The sequence below is a fragment of the Labeo rohita genome, chromosome 4 (assembly GCF_022985175.1).
Source record: "Labeo rohita strain BAU-BD-2019 chromosome 4, IGBB_LRoh.1.0, whole genome shotgun sequence".
NCBI classification, from domain to species: domain Eukaryota; kingdom Metazoa; phylum Chordata; class Actinopteri; order Cypriniformes; family Cyprinidae; genus Labeo; species Labeo rohita.
In genome coordinates, this window is record NC_066872.1 from 33,831,003 (window position 1) to 33,852,870 (window position 21,868).

General features: G+C 35.4%; 1 protein-coding gene across 1 annotated transcript in view; it reads right to left on the bottom strand.

The window, feature by feature from the left end:
• Window positions 1–21,755, bottom strand: part of ube2h (ubiquitin-conjugating enzyme E2H (UBC8 homolog, yeast)) — a 33,331-nt gene extending 11,576 nt beyond the window's left edge. The window contains exon 1 of the mRNA XM_051107430.1: window positions 21,481–21,755. Coding sequence (XP_050963387.1) covers window positions 21,481–21,533 — 53 coding nt within the window. The 5' untranslated portion in view covers window positions 21,534–21,755. The remainder of the gene's footprint in view (window positions 1–21,480) is intronic.
• Between the last annotated feature and the right edge of the window lie 113 nt (window positions 21,756–21,868).

The following is a 21,868-nucleotide window of genomic DNA, read 5'->3' on the forward strand; positions in this document are numbered from 1 at the left end:
TAAACTTCACTGATCTGTTTCTACATTTTAATGATTTCTTTACTATATCGCTAAATATCTAACTATACATTTAAAATAAGTATTAAATATTTAAAAAATAAATAAAAAATAAAAACTATTTTTTTTTTTATATATTTTATGGTTTTGATAACATTTTTGTTACCATTAAAGTTTTTACACATTAAATAAATCATTTTAAATATGTATATTTATTTGTGTAATTTACTTTTTTTTTTTTTAATTAGTATTTAATATTAATTTGTGTGTCAGTGTCAATTTAAACATTTATTCATAAGAATTTTAACAAATTTTAATGAAATGGAAATTAAAGTTCACTCAAAAAAAGTATTCACCCTTTTGTCATATTTAGTAATTTTAGTATTTAATTTTAGATATAGTATTGTTTACTATATAAACAAAACTTTATAGCATTTTCTTGTTTTACATTTTACACTTTAAATAAATCATTTTAAATATGTATATTTATTTGTGAATTTGTGTAATTTACATGTTTTATTTTTATTACTATTTTATATTTAAAAATTTCCAATTAATAAACTGATAATTATGTTTATCTTTACATTTATAAACTTAAAATAAAATGTAATTTAAATGTCAGTTTAAAAATTAATAAGAAACTTAAAATAAAATTATATACAAATTAAAGTACACTCAAAAAATGACATTTCTGTCACTATTCACCCTTTTGTCATTTTTAGTAATGTTAGTATTTAACTTTAAAATTTAGTGATTTTTTCTTATTATACTGACAAATATGTAACTATAAATAGGACTAAAATATTTTTAAAAAGCAAAAAATAAAATAAAATAATTTATGGTTTGCTAACTTTTTAACATTAACAAAATTTTACAATTTAAATGAAATCATTTTAAATATATACATTTATTTGTGAATTTGTGTAATTTATTTACATATTTTATTATTTTTATTACTATTTATATACATTTTTTTTTCAATTAATAAACTGATAATTCATTCCTTAATTTTTTTTAATACCACTAGTCCTTGATTGCATGAGGTTTAGCGTAACAGAGAGGGATAGCGTTTTCATTTTAAGACACCAACTGGCTTCTTCGTCAGTTGTAGCTCTAAGAGGCTGTGGTCACCAAGGTGTTAAACATCATGGGTTTATTTTAGGCTGTGAAGCATCTGCAGAGGCTGAGAGAATAGTGGAAGCACCCAGTAAGAGTGCATTTGTGCACAATGCTTTCATGCTTTTACACTCACAGATTGAACAGCGCAGCACCATCATTAGCTCCTTACCCTCAACGAAAAAAAAAACTCGAAACAAACCTAAAGATTGGACTGATGACTCACGCGTAATTTTCACACGCCTTTTTCTTTAACACACAAAATCAGATTCCGTTCAGGTAGGAATGCTGCCGTTTGGCAGACCGTACAGGTTGCTCTTGACGAGACTCGTGAAACAAAGGTGTGTGTGGAGCCTCAGCAGACCTGTTAAAGAATCCGTGCCCATTGCTGTGATCATCAGACCTCCAATGGAGAAGCGCCACACTGAGCTGTCTAGCTGTGCCCAATGACACATGGGACTACTTTTCGCCTGTATATTCAGCTACTTTTGAATAGACACAAAAGCAATTGCTCATGCATGTACAAATACACACATACACACTCAGGAAAGCAGAACCCTGGAGGCTGCAGGGGTTTTTCACCATTCCTCATGCCTTTGAGGCAGGTTTGATGCCTGCTGTTTTCCTTCATCCTAAAAACTACACAGAAGGAGACGGAGTCATACTGAAAATATAGGTTGTATTCCTCTCCACCTTCATCCTTCGAGAGTCATTTATTAGTACTGTACATTAAAACCTCTATTGATTTAATAATTCAATTTTACCTCAATTCTTCGTCTGAACTGCAAGGCACGTGTCTCTCCACTGAGGCATCGCTGACACAGATTTAAAATAGATCATTATTAACTGTCCAGAAATCCGGTACGCATTAAAGAAATGGTTCTGTCATTATCTACTCATCCTTAAGTCACCCCAATAATATATGATACGTGTTTTCCAGCGTGAAACACGAAAGGAGATACTCAGCAGATTGATCCAAGCTGCGCTGTTCTTTAAAACCAAAATATGATGCCAAGACACTTTTAAAGCAGCTTTGAGTCAGAAAGACAGTTTCAGACATTATTTACTACAGATTTCAGCATTAAACCTAACTTGAAACAGAACAAACAAGTAGTGCAGACTACTTTTATAGTGCCTTTTTGCCATTTTTGAAGCCAGACAGTACCAGCTCCCATTCACTTTCATTGTTTCGGAAAGAACAGCGTTAAAGGATTAGCTCACTTCCAGAATAATGTTTCCCTGGTCATTTCCTCACCCCCATGTCATCCAAGATGTTCATGTCTTTCTTCAGTCGAAAAGAAATTAAGGTTTTTAAGGAAATCATTCCAGGATTTTTCTCCATATAGTGGACTTCAATAGGGATCCACAAGCTGAAGGTCCAAATTGCAGTTTCAAATCAGCTTCAAAGAGTTTTACATGATCCCAGATGAAGAATAATGGTCTTATCTAGTGAAATGCTCAATCACTTAACAAACAAAAGTAACATTTACATACTTTTTAACCACAAATGCTCATCTTGCACTAGCTCTCCGATGCATAAATGCAACTTCACAAATGGGCGAAAAACTCTTCTTCTTTAACTTCAAAATCGTCCGACATCCCCGTTTTACCTTTTTTAGTAAAGGGCGTTTGACTTTCTTTGCACATTCGCTTTGTAAACACTGGGTCGGTATCTCCGTCTTCATCACGCGTGACCTTTACAATGTGAACGCAGAGCTATCGCAAGATGAGCATTTAAGGTTTTTAGGAAATGACCCATCGTTTTGCTAGATAAGATCCTTATTCCTCGTCTGGGATCGTGTAGAGCCTTTTGAAGCTGCATTGAAACTGCAATTTGGACCTAACCAGTTGATCCCCACTGAAGTCCACTATACGGAGAAAAATCCCGGAATGTTTTCCTCAAAAACCTTAATTTCTTTTAGACTGAAGAAGAAAAAAAAGAACATCTTGGATGACATAGGGGTGAGTCAATTATCAGGAAATTTTTACTCTGGAAGTGAACTAATCCTTTAACATTCTTCAAAATCACTGAACCAAGAAAATCATTACATGAATGAAAACTAAAACGATTAAAAATCATTTGTAGTAATTGAAAAACAAATCTGACAATCTAAATATTAGATAAATTATGGGTCAGTTTTTTTAAATCAAGATTTATACATAATCTAAAATCTGAATAAATACACTTTCCATTGATGTGTGGATTGTTAGGATAGGACAATATTTGGTTGAAAAACTATTTGAAAATGTACACTGTAAAAAACAATTTGCTGAGTCAACTTAAAATAATTTGTAACCTGGCTGCCTTAAAATTTTAAGTTCAGTCAACTCAAAAAAAGTTGATTTAAAATTGAAATGTTAAATTATACTAAAAGACAACTTAGATATTTGATCTGAATCAACTTAAAATTTTAAGGCAGCTGGGTTACTTACCCATCTGTTAAGTTTAGCAAACACAAATATCTAAGTTGTTACTTAGTACAACTTAACATTTCAAGTTGACTAAACTTATTTTAGTTGACTGAACTTAAATTAAGGCAGAAGGGTAACAAATTATTTTTAGCTGACTCAACAAATTGTGTATTTTATTTTTTACAGTGTAGAAAAAAATAAAAATATTTAGAAAAATCGCCTTTAAAGTTGCCCAAATGGATTTCTTAGAAATCCATATTACTAATCAAAAATTAATTTTTGATATATTTACGGTAGGAAATTTACAAAATCTCTTCATGGAACGTGATCTTAATCTAAAATCTTAATGATCTTTGGCATAAAAGAAAAATTGATCATTTAGACCCATAAAATGTATTGTTAGCTATTGCTACGAATATATCCGTGCTACTTATGATTGGTTTTGTGGTCCAGGGTCACAGATGTCAACTTTAAATTCCGCATCAACTACTTCTACAGTTCTTACAAAGTGAAACCACGCTGTACTATTTATCAAAGCAGTGATGCATCGTTTCCCCAAAACATGCAAGCAAGAGAAATGCTGCGTTTGCTTTGACAGCACTTCTGATATTGTTCAACGCACATAACCTTTAGCGAAATTCTCCAAAACAAGGGTTTAACTCCTGCCCAAGGCTCAATCCGGCTGCTGACAAAGCAACCCAGATGCGTTCTCTTCGCACAAGACGCTGTTTTGACACCCACCTGTTTTCACCAATCTCAGCGCTCCCTCCCCCTTCAATGGATTTGTATGGATTAAGCCATAATCTACAGGAGACCCTTGGGCCAATGTTCCTTTACGCACATGTATAATCTAATCACACACTAAAGAGCCTGATCAATCACCACACTCAGAAATATCAGATAAGTTTAAGAAGGAAGAACGAGCACCAATCATATTAGCGCATATGTACGTCGAAACACGTGCTTAGACACGGATTCCAACCAGCTGTTGCGGTTGGTTGCACAATGCCGTCTTATACACAGATGATTACGAGTGTTTATAAACCTGTGTGAGCGAACAGGTCTAGACAAGCACATGTCTAGGTATATGATGTTATAGAGAAGCTGCCTTGCTCTGCTGTGCCCTTTGGGTTAAAAAAGAACAAAAAGACAGTTATTGTACATCTGTGAGATCTGAAGTAAAACACAGGTATGCAGGCTGACAGTCAGGCGGAGTGTGATCTCAGTCATTTTAATAGCACCGTACAAGTCAACGGCCACCGCGCTGAATCACAGCATGAGTCACAGGGTACAATTACAATTAAATCCGTCTCTTGTGAAAAAGACACAAACACAATAGCCAGGTTTGCCCCCTCCCTGCAGGAGCAAATCCCTCCTGTTCATTGTGCACTGCCAAGGATGAAAGCAGCGGGCAGACATCAACTGCCAAGGCACGACGGAGTAGCAGCATGTTCTTTCCTGAGACGCATTCATTCATCATTACAGACAAACACAGAAAGGAGATAATCTTGTTTCTCTGACACCTAATGCTACTGGCTGGCCTTGGGGTGCAGGCAAAATATTTACCCACTGCCAACAGGGTGGAAAACACTGTCTGCTTGTTAGCGCCACATTATTTACAGATGATTAAAGACAATACATCACTATCCCACCGCAGGCCAGCTCATGTAAGAGTGTCTGGGTAAAAGCTTTGTGGTCTAAAATATTTATGTTTATGCCAAAGGCTGTGGACATTCTGTCCAAAGTGTTTCTATTTTGTAATCCGCTCAGACACCTCAGTCCACTAATAGTGTCAAGTCTACTAATGTTGGTTAAAAAAAACAGCTGGAGCTTGTGGTGCACATCTACAAATACAGACAGACACACTCAAGCCCTCACACAAGCTAAATGTGCTAACTATTTTTATCTAAACCTCATATTAAGGTATAATTGCATGCAGAAGCTACCACATGGAATTTTCCAAAAGCATCCTTAAAGGGATAGTTCACCCAAAAATGAAAATTCTGTCATTAATTACTCATGTTGTTCTAAATCCAAAGACCTTCGTTCAACTTCAGAACACAAATTAATATATTTTTGAGGAAGCCCGAAAGCTTTCATGTCCATGTGACATCAGTGAGAATACTTTTGTGAACACAGAAAACAAAAATTACGACTTTACGCAACAATTACTTCTCTTCGGTGTCAGTCTTTGACGCACATTTACACTTGAACCCATTCAAGCGAAATACTGTATGTGATCCTGGACCACAAAACCAGTCATAAGTAGCACGGGTATATTTGCAGCGAAAGCCAACAATACATTTTTCTTTTATGCCAAAAATCATTAGGAGTATTAAGTAAAGATCACGTTCCATCAAGATATTTAGTTAATTTCCTATTGTAAATATATCAAAAGTTCATTCTCAATTAGTAATATGCATTGCTAAGAACTTTATTTGGACAATTTTAAAGGCCATTTTCTCAATATTTAGTTTTTCCACCCTTAGATTCCAGATTTTTAAATAGCTGTGATGATGTATAAATTACAATTTCAAAAAAATGCACCCTTATGATCCTGGGTCACAAATCATATTGGTTCCTACTGAAATAACCAAATTTAGCTTGTAAAATTTCACATAACAAAAGAAAAAGTAAACTTTATGGGTTCCCAGAAGCATTTACCAACATTACCCAACAGCACAGTTCACTTCTGCTGACATTAAAGTAAAATAAATCACTTATTGATAAAATAGATTTTTTAAATTCCAGAACTGTTGGACTCTAATGGAGTATAGATAGGGTGGCTTTCTGTGAAAAGACACAGAGGTTTTTCTCTCTCTCTCACATTGTCATGCTGTCACAAGCACAGCATTTTGCTCAAGTTGGGCAGATGAAAGACAGGAAGTGTGGCAGTTTTTAAGTCTGCATGACGCTAAGAGGAAGTACACGGGTTCACTGATGGAGAAACAGACAAGACGCACCTTGAGGTTTAAGATTCCATTCAACTGTCTAGCGAACACAGGTCATGATTTGCATCAGGTGACGTCAAACCTAACAGGAAGCCATCTATGGCCAATGCCAGTGCCCCTCAAACAACTTCCTATCCTAGTGTAACCTCACACCCTTCCCCAGCTGCCTGGCTCAATGACTCGCTGTGTAAGTCTGCTCAGCTCAGGACTGAAGCTATGCTGTGTGCAGCTTACCTCTGGAGTCACATGTATGAAAGTTCAAGGATTTTTATTGAATCTGGTTAGATCTCAGAAAGAGATTGGGTGAATTAGTGAAAAGTGCACAGTATTACAACGCAAAACAGTCTGGCCACAGCAAACACACACACAAATACTGCACAGAAATTCCCTTGTCCTAACTCTAATAATAATAATAATATTTCATTCTATTTATGGGGGCCTCTCAAAACACATAAATAATAAAATACATAAACAATAAATCAAAATAAAACAATGCACAAATTATAAACAGAAGAGGGCCCAAAACTGAGCCCTGAGGTACACCACTAGTAATCTGAGATATCATGATCTGAAACTTTTAATTTGAACACACTGACTCTCTCCATTAGGGCTCTATTTAATTCCCTAATTAACTAGCTTTCATTTGATCAGCAGGCGCATGCACAGCTCTGAGACGGTCGTCTTCGCTCCTGGACATCTGCTGCACTCCAGACTAAGGCTGGGCAATATATCAAAAATTCATTATATGGTTGTGATTTGGCTGGTGATATGAAATGAAGTAACATTTTGAATATGGCAATGATTTTAAGGATTAATGGCTCCTTGGCCATTATGCTTCCTGAAGGCTTTGCCATCAGAAAAAATTCTTTGTAACTTAGTATGCAAGCTTTTATAGCAATTTAATCTTAGTGATTAATAGCAATAGAGATTACAGTTGGAATGTTTGATTTATTTCCTTAAATTAGCTCAAACTGTTCATTTCAGTTAATAAATTTTAAAACTTTAAATCCACAACTCATTATCAGGTTATCAGTCATTTTCAAAACCAATAAAATAATTTAAAAGCATTTAAAGAAAGTTTTTGTCAGAGCCCTTGTTATTCTTAATTTTGACACAAATTTTTCATTTTTACACCAAACATACATCAAAATACTGGTTATTGGTCTACTTGATCTGTAATAATCGGTATCAATTATTGCAAACACACACACACATACTGCATACAAATTCCCTTGTCCTAACTAATAATATTAATAATAATAATAATAATAACGTCACAAAACGTCAACAAATCAATACGTCACAAAACGTTCCCACAGGTACATTTTCGTAATGAGATCAAGTTGGTTAATTTATTAAAAGAAAAAAAGTGCCTCGGTTATTTTAAAAAGTTAATTTTAACCTTGTCATAAATCTTATATTAAGCATTTGAAATATACATGGCAACAATGGCTGTTTGGTTGACAGAAAGAAAAAAAGCTATACATTTTACACAGCCCTGTGGCAGAACAGAAACACCACCCTGCTCTAACACAACATACACTCTGTGATACATATACCACATCACAGCACATACTCACACAACTACAAGTGCAAACACCTATATAGGCTACGTGGGCCTCCTGTAGATGCATGCAATGCTAAGATCAAATCCAGATAGTCTGTTTGCATTATGTCTCATAAAGGTACAGTCATCTGTAGCCATCTTCACTAGTGAACTGTTGAATAAACATTATGACACAGTTGCATATTCGTTGGCAACATGCACATCACAAACATTATGCGCTGTGCCAGTATGTCCCATAAGTGTGCATTTGTTGATTTGAAAGCAACCAGCAGCTGCCTGGTTATATATGCGTGCATGTGTGTGTATGAGAGCGGATGAGTGAGGAGGGGGGGAAAAGAGTGGAATCTAGTATCGCCATTCACTTTTGGTAAAGGCGTAAGACCGTTTACCTGTAAGATTAGCAATTTGATCCACATCATACCTCATAGCTTTAACTAATAGCGTAGCCACCCAGGAAAACCACAGCAGGAAATTATTATGACTGAAACTCATCATTTACATTATCAGTGGCATTAAGAACTACAGATGATGAGTGGCTTAGAGAACAAATGGATGGATGGGTCATTATGAAGTCATGAAGTGAGATTCAGATCGAAACTAACCCTAACCTAAAAAAAAAAGAACACAGCAACCAAAATATAGCCCATTATTAGTGGTTGACATATATTATAAAGAGAAGCATGGCTGACGGCTGGTATAACTTTGATATGTTATTTTAGTATTTCTGAGATTTTTTTAATTGATAGTTTGAAACGTTTATTGGTAGTGGTTTTGATTTTAGTTATTTTAGTACATCAAGTTAAATTAAACAAATATGAGAAATTTCTTTGGGAACTAGCCATTTTTTTAACAATTTTTATTTTGTATTTTATTTCATATAACAATTTTCAATGGTTTTAGTTTTAAAACTATAATAACCCTGGTTGATATATAAGATTTAATTGATTGTAAAGACAGAAAATTAATTACCTATGCACTAACTTTATATTTATTTTACATAATATTTATAAAAACAATGTAACCATAATTGAATCACAATAATTAATATGCAATACTTTATTATAATTACTTTTAAAATAAAGCAATTTGAAAACAATTCAAACACAATAAAAAAAAAAATAAATAAAAGATGAATAATAATTAGATCCATGTTAGTTAAATAGCATGCATTTAATTTATATATTTTAAAAAATATAATAAGTCATCTTGTCATAACATAATAACTACTAATAAAATAATCCAAGATTAGGTAGTAATAATAGTTTTTTTTTTTTTTTTTTTTTTCACCCTTAAAAACATTGTCTCTTTCATAAGATTTGCTGGCATCTTCATATGTAATTTTTAAATGGTGACCAGTTGTTCTGCGACCTTAAACCACAATGGTAGTGCTGACTATCACTGCTATCCTCCGAGTCCAGCTGACCTCTGGCCAAAATGGACGCTGACTTTAAACACGCCGTGCCGTGCCCTCTAAATAAGTGGAGCTGTTGTAAAATAGCGTTCAGGGCAGTGACATACATGTGTGTCATTTCACACAGGGTCATGTAAAGACCTGGAGTTCACAGCCTGAACTAAACATAATAATGCTTTCTGTTAGCAACATTGGAGTACAAAGAGATTCAGTTAGATTGTGTTTGCTAACACTAACAGGACACAGCCTGAACATATCGGGTTTGGAGCGGATTGCACTCTGTCCCTTTAACTAAAAACTTACACAATCGATTTGATAATTATTGAATGATTATTTGTAGCAAAAGTGTTTATGCTGGAGGTTTTACATCTGTTACTGGTGACTAAACCTTAAACTATATGTGACCCTGGACCACAAAGCCAGTCATAAGGGTCAGTTTTTTTTAAATTGAGCTTTATACATCATCTGAAAGCTGAATAAATAAGCTTTCCATTGATGTATGGTTTGTTAGGATCGGACAATATTTGAAAATCTGGAATCTGAGGGTGCAAAAAAAAAAATTCATATTGAGAAAATCACCTTAAAAGTTGTCCAAATGAAGTTCTTAGCAATGCATATTACTAATAAAAAATGGAGTTTTGATACATTTACAGTAGGAAATGTACAAAATATATTCATGGAACATGATCTTTACTTAATATCCTAATGATTTTTAAAAAAAAATGTATAATCTTGACCCATACATCGTATTGTTGGCTATTGCCACAAATATACCCGTGCTACTTATGAAATATAAAACAAATGAAATAATTTAAGTAAAATAAAATACTAAAACATAAAAGTTAAAAGTAATAAACTAAAGTTAAATAATTTTTTTTTACAAAATGTCGAAAGCTACAATTAAAATGACAAATTTAAAAGAAAACTGAAAATATAATAGTATATAAAAATACAAAAATAACACTTGCACATGATTTTCTCTGTTGTAACTTTAAGGACAGGAAATGACATCACAGAACCTGACATGGCTCACGTTTTCTGCGTTTAAAATGGTTTCAGATGTGCATGTCTGTAGCCGTACTATGTTGCCGACACCAATATCATGGGACCCGACAAACCTTTGATTTAATCTAAAACCGGCAGCTGACTTCATTTGCGTTCTGATTCATTTGAGGTGCGCTTATTGTTCACTGCAAGGGAAATGATTGCTACTTGGAATCAGTGCTACTTTTTCCTAAAAGCCATTTTCAAAATGACCACCCACATTCTGGTCTCCTTCTAACAACCAAACTATTCATAAAGTTAGCAGTAACACTACAAAATGCCGTAAACCCATAGGTCACATATGGTACAGCATTAAAGTTGAGCGGGCCTGGCGTGTTGAGGTAAAGTATTCTGATCTACTGTAGCGCAGGATCCAAATCTGTTTTGATTTTAGCAGCTAACCTCCCTTCCGACATCACAAGTTTCTTATTCCGAGTGGAATGCTGCAATCTGAAGCGCTCTGTTAGGATGAAAACTCTGATCCCAGAGGCCTGAACATAGTCTGTGAATACTGATGGAGAAAAAGAGACAGGGAAAGAAAAGCCTCAGCACACTTTACATATCAATGCCTGTCTCAACTCAGTTCAAAGGCAGCGAAATCCAAATTGAAATACCCTTGTGTATAAAACTTCAACCTGTGCATTGGCACGCATGACCTGAGAATGTTTGTTGGCACACAGTGTACAACTTAACCGCATATTCACAAAGAACAGAAAATTAAGTACTTTCAGAGCTAAAATGCTCATGGAAAGTGAACACAGTGTTCATAACAACTTCTAAACAGAGCTGTGACTTTGACTAAGCATATATTTCAAGCTAATGACTAATAAATGAGGCCATAAAGTTTACGCAGTTGAGGCATCACAAGGCTACGGTGCTATTATGAGTTGCAGAATCTCTTGTGAGAGATCTTGATCTCTTTCCTGCTCTCTCAGGACTGGCTCCTGAAAACTCACAAACCAGCCAAACGCTGCCTCGCGCCAGAATCTCAATCACATGCTGCGGCCAAGTGGACCCTGCTCTTATTTCCATAGACAAACAGCAACAAAACAGAGCGCTACAATGAGCTTTCATTAATGTTAGTCTGCCTGACGCTGCTTGAGATGTTTATTTCGTCCCTTGGCATACTGACCTGCATTGCATTTAGTAGGGAGGCAGTGTATCCTCAACAAATTAGATGATAAAAAAAATTCATAGTACAAAAAAAACAACGCACATATTACGAAATGAGACATGAAGTGCATAAATCACTATTTTTCTAAATTAAAACCGTCCAAAAGCAGGTGAAGTTACAGAGGGAGTCCACGTCTCTCTCGCCTCCACTGAGCCCCTTTGAGTTTTAACAGACCCCGTAAAGCGTGCGGTAAGTTTGGTGGGGGGTAACTGAGAATGAACGGGGGAAAGTCACGTGAGAGGAGGCAATGCCTCCATTGTGATATGACTGGTTAAGATCATCTACGATTGGATCATGTGATAAATCCTGCCTCTTGTGTTTATTCAGGTTCGCAAATCACTCTGAATGAACAGAGTCAACACTAACTTTAAAAGTAAACAATTCGCACACTTCTATGAGACCAGTTTAAGTCAAACTTTGTCAAGTCAAATTTCAAATGGCCTGAAAACATGATTTGTGGGGGTTTTTAGTGAGCAGCTTGTTAAAAATTGAAAGTACATCTCCGGGTCTGTGACTAATCTTTACCAAGCTTTGATCACTTATGATCCGGAAATAAGGTTATTATGAAAAAGAACAGCTGAACATCAGTTTAGGGCTGTCATGATTCCTTGATTCAATCTGAATACTCTATTATATAAAAATAAAAAAATCCTCGGTTGCATTTTGCCCATGTCAAATAACCAGCAAAATACCAGAAGTGGTGCATTCCACTATTTTCTAAAGCTGTATTATATATTAAACCATTTTCAAAATCATAATAAATCATAATACTGTGAATTCACAAACGCTACAATTCAATTAAATTATTTATAAATTATTTATAAACCTAAGGCAGCACAGGAAAATGCATCATGTTTCTAAATATGCTAACTACTTATCGTGATTTCAAAGTAAAATCTCAAACCCTCACTGCGTTTACACGTTTTGATATCCACATATTCAATACATTTCAGTGGCTGTAGCATTTCTGTCGTAAAGAAACGGCCAAATATTAAAGATTAAGTGGCCATTTGAATTAGCTGTTGTGTAGTCAATATTAAAGATGAATTAGATCGTGCATTGAAGTGTAAAAACAACCATCAGGCCTTTGATATAATCCGTAATGTACGTTAGTTCTATTGTTTTATAATATATTATTTATTTTCAGTTTTGTTCCATACAACGATATGATTACTTACATTTGAAACTATTTGAATAAGGCAATTGTTTGCTTAGGTCTATATTCCTCAAAAAATATATAATTATCCGATCACTCAATTAATTGTCAGAATAATCAATTATTACTTGATTAATTGTCAGAATAATTGACTAATTATTCGATTACCAGAATAATTGTTAGTGACAGCCCTACGTCAGTTGATAAATAAAATATATAATTGCTTAAATTAAATATTTTGTTAAATTGTTACTGCCTTGAGTTATTATTTTGGAAAAAAAGGTAAAATGCTTTAAAAAAAAAAAAAAACTAAATAGATGAGTTTTATACTTGGTTTTAATAAACAGAATAGCCTATTATTAATAACATTTTTGTAATTAATTTACATTTTGTAAGTAATGCCGTTTTAACCAAAAAAAAAATGTGACCAGGACATGAATTTACATTTAATTAAAAAGAAAAAAAAAAAAAAAAAAAAAAAAAAAAAAAAAAAAAAAAGGACACCACTGAGATTATATATAAACATATATACATACATACACATACACACATTCATACTCTTTTTTTGGTTGCCCCAAACTGGTTTCTGTGGGTTGAAAAGGGCAGGGTCCATCAGTTTGCACCACACCATGGCTCAAGCAACCATATCACCTTAAACATCATGCAGCGTCACGATAAAGCGCCTGTGCACTCAGCTGATTACACCTCAACTTGTCCAAATGCTATACATCAAGCTTTTCCGTCAAATAAGGCCATCTAACCTTGACATACATTATGCATTAGTAGAGCAAGACAGGCTAATATAGGTCACAAAGATATTCATATACATCAAAGCTAATCTGATTATCTAGTTTCACCGTAGTGATTACATCTGTTTATCTGCAGCATTTAGATTTGATCTAATGGATAATCGTTGTGTGTTTTGGACCGTTGTAAAACACAACCCTTCTATTCTCAAAAGGGAAAAAAAGCGCACACGCAGCGCAGCCCCAAACATCATCAGACAAAGAGAGGAACTTCAGTCCATCTGTTTTCAGCCCGAGGTTGGCCATGCGTGCAGGAAACTGCAGTGTTATTGTGGGATTACAGAGGGCCTCAAATCTCACACTGTCAAGGGGCAGACGCATCCACGACCCGACCACTTGCCCTCCCTGTCCGTCAAACTCACTGTAACAGAAACAATCCTTTACAGTCAATAAACTCATCTACATTGAGACTCTTGTGGTGGAAAGTTTGAGCTTGTATACAGAAACAGTGGGTGACATCTGGCTATAGCTATAGAAATGATACGCTTTTGGCACAGAAACTGAAACAAAAGATAGATTTAAGGCAAAAATGTAAATTATGTCCTAATTCACATTCTCACTGCTCAAAAACCAAATAATGTTTTTCATCCAAGGAACATAAAAGGAGACGTTCAGCAGAATGTTCAGGCTACTGTTTATCATACAATCAAAATGGATGGCTAATCCAATTGTAAAGCTCCACAAAAAGACAAAGAAATGACACTAAATAAAAGAAATTATTAAATTAAATTTAATATTAATTAAAAATTATATTAAATGGAAAATCACCAGTCAAAAGTTTTTGAACAGTAAGATTTTTAATGTTTTTAAAGAAGTCTCTTCTGCTCACCAGAACTCCATTTATTTGATTCGAAGTACAGAAAAAGCTGTAAAATTTTGAAATATTTTTACTATTTAAATGAACCGTTTTCAATTTGAATATATTTTAAAATGTAATTTTAAAATATATTTCAAAGCTTCATTTTAGCATCATTACTCCAGTCACATGATCCTTCAGCAATCATTCTAATATTCATATTTGCTGCTCAAAAAACATTATAATTATTATCATCACTTTTGATCAATTTAAAGCATCCTCGCTAAATGAAAGTATTCATTTCTATCTATTTAAAGAATTTAAAAAAGTACTCAACTGTTTAAAATATTGATATTAATAATAACAATAATAATAATAATTGTTTCTCAGCAAATAAGCATATTAGAATGATTTCTGAAGGATCATGTGACACTGAAGAGTAATGATGCTGAAAATGTAGCTTTGATCACAGGAATAAATCACATTTTAAATTTACATAAGTAGAAAACAGTTATTTTAAATAGTAAAAACATTTCAAAATTTTACTGATTTTGTTGTACTTTGGATCAAATTAATGCAGACTTCTTTATAAAACATTGAAAAATCTTACTGCTAAAATACTTTCCATATACTATTTTGAAAGTTTTTCCAAAACCATATATCAAACAGCAAATGAAAATTTATTTTTGCATTTGCAAAGGTATATTTACGGTTTTATCCAAAGCAACTTACAGTTCATTCAAGCTACAACCCTGCATTTCATCAATAAACACATACCCTGAGAATCAAACCTGTAACGTTGACATTGCTAGCGCCATGCTCTACCAGTTGAGCAGCATGATCAACGCTTGGTAAACCTGACACCAAGCGTCAGCCTTTCTGAGCCATTTCAGTTCAACACACGCATTCTAACAGCAAAAACAGATGAGAATGATGGGGAATATCATTCTATAGCGCAGTCATAAGACTCCATGGGCAAATAAATAATAGCAGGCCGAGGCAGGCCGGATGTCAGCTCGTGCACAAAGCGGCCGATCGCACTAGATAAAGCCCTCGATTGGTCTTACACACCGGGGCCTCTGCCTCAGCACCACAGGGATCCGATACACACCACTAAACACAGGAGGCATTTCTAATGTCCCTGGTTTTCCATGCTGGCAAGGGCCCCGGAAAACTTTCGCTGCTCCCTGCATCTTTCCCCAATTTAGCGAAGCCCGAACAATGGATGCTGGTACACTAGGAATCCCCTCCCCCTCGCCGGCACACATGCATGGCGCTGAAGTGTTATGACAAACCTTCAGCATTTCAACTCATACCGCTGAGGTCACTTCCATTAACAAATTCTGTTTACAAACAGCGACGCCTGGGCATCTCAGGGAAGGTGGGATTGCGTAATCATCTTTCTAACTAACAGTCAGTCTCTTTATTTTTCCTGTGTAAAATCGCCTATGTGGCTTTTGTTTGCGCGTCTAAAGACCTGGCAGTCAAACAAGTGGATAGAGAAGCAAAGCATTCCTGAAGGAGACTGGCTGTCCGTTTATAATCCTCTACTTGTTTTTAAGCAGTCAAGATTAAACAAGGATACCTCAATAGGAACACCTAGATGTGTGTTTGCATATTCAAAGAACATGTAAGAGCTGGCAATGATGCCAGTGGCCATTATGCAGACTCTATAAACGCTGTTATTTGCCAAACAATTGCTCACAGTGGAAGCAAGTTTACAATAATCCAACACAAAAGTCCCTTGATTACAGATCAACGAGTTGTGCAAGAAAAACAGCAAGTAGTCATGGATCTACCGCACTTGTGTTAAGTGCATACCTCCATACGCAATGCTCAAACCTGGCTTAAGTCATCAAATCACCATTGAATGGGGAATTATAGTTTATGAATGCTGAACTTAACATGATATCATGTTCTAACCAGGCATAAAAGCAATTTCCAGTACATAATTTGTCTGGTCACACTGAAATGCTGCACAACATGACATAATAATAATGTAATTGTAGCTTGGATTCATCCAAGATTTATTCATACACTACCAGTCAAAAGTTTTTGAACAGTAAGATTTTTAGTGTTTTTAAAGAAGTCTCTTCTGCTCACCAAGCCTGCATTTATTTGATTCAAAGTACAGAAAAAGCTGTACAATTCTGAAATATTTTTACTATTTAAAATAACTGTTTTCTATTTGAATACATTTTAAAATGTAATTTATTTCTGTGATTTCAAGCTAAATTTTAGCATCATTACTCCAGTCACATGATCCTTCAGAAATCATTCTAATATTCTCATTTGCTGCTCGAAAAACATGAATTATTATTATTATGCTGAAAACAGCTGTGTAAAATTTGTTCAGGTTTCTTTGACAAAATAATATATATATATATATATATATATATATATATATATATATATATATATATATATATATATATATATATATATATATATATATATATATATATACACATATACAGATTCCAAGCTTTTGAATGGTATAGCATATAATGTTACAAAAGCCTTTTATTTCAGATGAACACTGATCTTTGGATCTTTCTATTCATCAAATAATCCCGAAAAAAAAAATCTACTCAACTGTTTTACATATTGATAATAATAATACAGTAATAAATGTTTCTTGAACAGCAAACAAATGCAGGCTTGGTGAGCAAAAGACACTTATTTAAAAAAAAAAAAAAAAAAAAAAAAAACACTTTAAAAATCTTTCTGCCCAAGAACTTTTGACTGGTAGTGTATGTAGGTCAAACTAAAAATCGTGAAAGGACAACCTCAGTTAAACTCTCAGGTGTGCAGTGAAATCTTAGCGATGACTTAGATTTCATAATGACAAATCATTAGGTAAACTGACCTTGCTAACTAGAGCACTTTGGTTACAGTTACTCCAGCTAATTAGATCAAGACGTGGTTTGGCAATGTGAGAAGAAAAAAAAACAAGATAAGAACCACTAGAGCTCAGTCCACACTGATTAAATCAGGAGGTCTTTGAGTTCCAGATAAATAAATTCAAAAGACCTACATCACTCGGCGAGCAGACGATAGGCTAAATGAGAAGTGCAACAGATGTTGCACAACATATTGACATTATGCTATTCCATGTTGCCCTGTCAAAGCCGACAGCCAGCTTTGACCTGTTCGAACATGTTTCAGAAGTATCTGGTGATGTCAAAGACGGGTCATCATCTCTCTCTCGAGCTTAGGAAGTGCTTAAGGCAGCTCGGCACGGCGAGGTCATTCTGACATTCATTTTGCGAATTCCCAATTGAGCATGCTCCAGATCCGCAGCTCTCTGGTGCCTGCAGCAAATTACCGAGCGTGGATGGCGGTGTCCGATCATAACAGCAACTCTCTCTTTCTCTCGCTCTAAACGGCCCTGCTGCTTGCCCTTCATAACGAAGGATAATGCAGAAAACAACTTATGCATGGAAAGCTCCATGCACATCCCAGTTGCAAACACTTGTCCCAAGCAACAGGAGGCACTTTGGAAACCTGCTCCCTGTTGTCACATGTCTGTCGGTTTCCCCTTCAGGGAACTGGGTCTTTAAGTTGTTTTCTCTCATGGCTGTCAGTGTGTATTTTGGGGGAGGGTGGACTTCTTTGCATGTGTTTTGCAATGACAGAAATGTGACAATCCACCCACCATATTGTTGCATGGCTGTCCTAGATCCCATGCATGAATTCTCACATGATTAAGTTAATTTAAATTAGACAAACATCACTAAAATGAGCAGGGGTTCTGATTAGGCTCTGGACAGCCTGGACAATTAAACTCGCTATGTTCTCCTAGTGAAAGGTTTGTGGGTTTGTGGGAACTTACATCAATTACATCATTACTGTAATTATCTTCCTTCGAACTTCCTTTTATTACTTTAAAAGGAAACCTTCAGAACATCTTTGCCACCTGCTTTAAGGGCTCTAAAAAAGTTGCATGTGCCCTCAGCTGTTTTCAGCTAATTAAAGCCCTTCACCTTTAACCTCTACCCTCAGCTTCAGAAGTGTGTATTTTCTGCACCACTTGTGTCACCAAACAGGCTTCCTTGTTTGCTACTGGTTAACAAACAGACTCCACCCTTAAACTCACCACAAACGCTGCCTTGTTTCCAAAAGTATTTTTCCCATTCATTTTAACTATAAGAATTCTAAAAAGATCCTTTTTGAAAAACTACAAGATGAATCATAACATTACAAACTGATTTGAAGCATAAAAATATTTAAAATCAAGCAAGAAGACAAAGGTATCCAGCTTTTTTATTTAATGCGGAAGTAAGCCTATGGGCGAGACGTCCAGTTTATTAGCCGCTTTAGAGAAATAATGAGAAGAATAACAATGTGCAGTAAACGGTAAAACTGTTTATCCATAATTAAGATAACACATTAAAATAACAAGGTAAGATGCACCAATTTGCAATATCAAGCAGCAATTGAGCTGTTTTGTACAGCTAAAAATAGCTGGATGCGTATGAGACCGGAAGCCAGACCCATAAAATTTACAAATGGCTGCGTCCGCTTTTACAGGAGGAAAAAGGTGGATAAGATTGTGTACTTATCAGCTTTAACAACTGAAAGGACTATAATCCCAAGATGCTTTGCAAATGGCAAAATATGCATCCAAAAATGTAAGCTATTTGAAAGTGGTATGGGAGTGGGTGTAAATAGCTTGTTGTAATTCTTTGCTGATTGTTGGAGATTTCTCTGGGTAATCTAGGTTTTCCATTAGGAATTCCACTGTTCAACACAAATGTGACCCTGGAACACAAAACCAGTCTTAAGTAGCCCGGGTTTATTTGTAGCAATAGCCAAAAATACATTGTATGGGTCAAAATGATCAACTTTTCTATTATGCCACAAAAAAACATTAGGATATTAAGTAAATATCATGTTCCATGAAAATATTTTGTACATTTTCTTACAGTAAATACATTAAAAATTAATTTTTGATTAGTAATACGGATTTCTAAGAACTCATTTGGACAACTTTATCTTGGCCAAATATTGTCCTATCCTAACAAACCATACATCAACGGAAAGCTTATTTATTAGCTTTCAGATGATGTTTAAACCTCAGTTTTTAAAAATTGACCCTTATGACTGGTTTTGTGGTCCAGGGTTACAAATATGTTCAGGTAATGGGGATCAATGGCTTCAAAAACACTATTACACCATTTACAACCTTGTAGCCCACAGTAAAGTACGGGCATCCCAAGTTTAAGGATCCCTTTCCCTACTTCACTTCATGTCTATATAAAGTTCTACCATAGTTAAAGCGAAATTGTCCAAAATACTTAAATATATATTTAAAAAAATACTAAAGAACTTGACTGTTGCACATACTCATATAAACAGTGGCTTGACAGCACCACACTTATCACAGTCTTCTTTTAGACAAATTAACCTAATAACAGCTTAATGATAAGTGTCAATGAATATTAAATAAGGGGGAAAGTATTTAACATCGAAAAAACATCCACTTCAGCTTTAACTAGGAAATACTGTCACTCAACTCATTGTTTAATCCCACCTACTTGCAGTTTCCGGGTAGTAACAGAGTGGCCAATCATAAGGCTAGTTCCTACTGCTGGAGACAAAAACATAACGAGACATTCCCAGAGCCTTTAACAAATATCTCCAAGAGTGTTTCATAATTTACCTTTTAATACGTAGACGTTATAATCATACACAAGGCGGAAATTAAACGACACGGACGAAAGAGTTCCGAGTCAAAAGCAAGAAAACTTTCTTGGGCTTTAAAGCAAACAAATATATGTGGGTTTCTTTTGTTCATAACTGCACTTCATAAATGATCAACCAAACGTTTAAAAAGCCAACAGAACTGCGTGTTCTAGATGCTTAGATAGACAAAACCCTCAACAAAACACATTGACAGCACAGCCAAGCCACGAATAAAGCATGTTGCACGCAAAATAGCCATGAGCGAAAGCGGACGAAAAACAACTGAACAAAACTTTCGCTGTCAATAATGTCATATGAACTAACTTAAAGGGATTCTTATGGACAAGTAGCATAGAGACAAACATCCGCACCCAAGCATTGTAGCAACAACACAACTTCCCCTGTTCTCATGTCAAAAGCTTTAAAATCAGAAAAAGCAAGATGGTAAATACATGGCTAAATTTCCTGTCAAAACATTTAACCCCCAAACGAGAACATTCGATCTTAACAAAAGCCAGAAAAACAAGATGGATCCTCCATGGAAAAAAAAAAACATAAGACATTCGGACAGAAATATATAAAACGACGCCGAATGTGAAGTTTATGTCATTTGTGATTTGTTGTTATTTAAAGAGCATTTATAAAACGTCCATGTTTAAATCAACAATCTGCATGTCTACATCTCATTGTTTTCGTGTAACACAAACAAATCCGTGGTAAAACGGTCCACGAATGTCTATTTTGATTCTGAAACAGCAACAAAAACAATCAACAAATAAATAAATAAGTGGCTTGTGAGGTAGTGCTAGCTCGCTAGCAGGCCAAATGCATAGTAACATCCACTATTTTGTTCAAAAACACGTCTAGCTTTGTCAGACATCGTATAAATATTGCTATCCCATCGGTATCTACACAAAAATGTGCTTAAATCCTGTGGATGTCAAGCGTTGGTGTGGATTTACAGAGAAAAGCGATGACAAAACACTCAAAGGACACAGAGCAACATATCTGCTATAAATAATCCTCAACATTTCTGCCTTTGAACACTGACAACGAACAAATCCCGTCGAGAAAAAACTGATTTCTAGGTTGAGTTGTGTTATTTGAGAAATTAACGTCTTTGAATCTTGGCTTTGTTGCTGGCCGCACTGACAACCATCAAAACACTTTTGTCGTCAAAAGCTGATCACCATCCAATAAACCATTATTACTGGCTTTGACAACTGTTTTTCAAAGCAGACGGACGCCCAGAATGGTTTTAAACCAGTAGGACAGGCGTTTCAGGGCTGTTTTCGTGAATATTGGAGGTATTTGACGGCTACAGCGTTACAGTAATTGTGTTGTTTATATTTTAAAGGATACAGTTTCACCACGTCGGTGTCCATTCGTCTTTTGCCCGGACTTGGAGACGACATCTTTATACACTCCTTTTTCAGATGACCGACGCTCGAATCTTCTGCGACTGATTCTCGATCCCTTGGCCTCTACCGAAACTGTATATTTTTGCACATTGGCATACGGCAAGCTGTCGTTTCGAGAGTTTTCGCCCTCCACTTTCTGTCCGCAGCGGATAGTACTGGTAGTCCTCTGCCCTCACTGCTCTCTCTCACAGCTATCTATCCCTCCGCCGATGACGTCATGTCTGCGCGCCGAAAGGTGTCCCCCTCCTTCTATGCGGTGTTTCGAGCTACGTCACAAACAGTGGACGACTCACATTTGTAGTCCGTTCATAAAATTGTAGTTCTAGTCT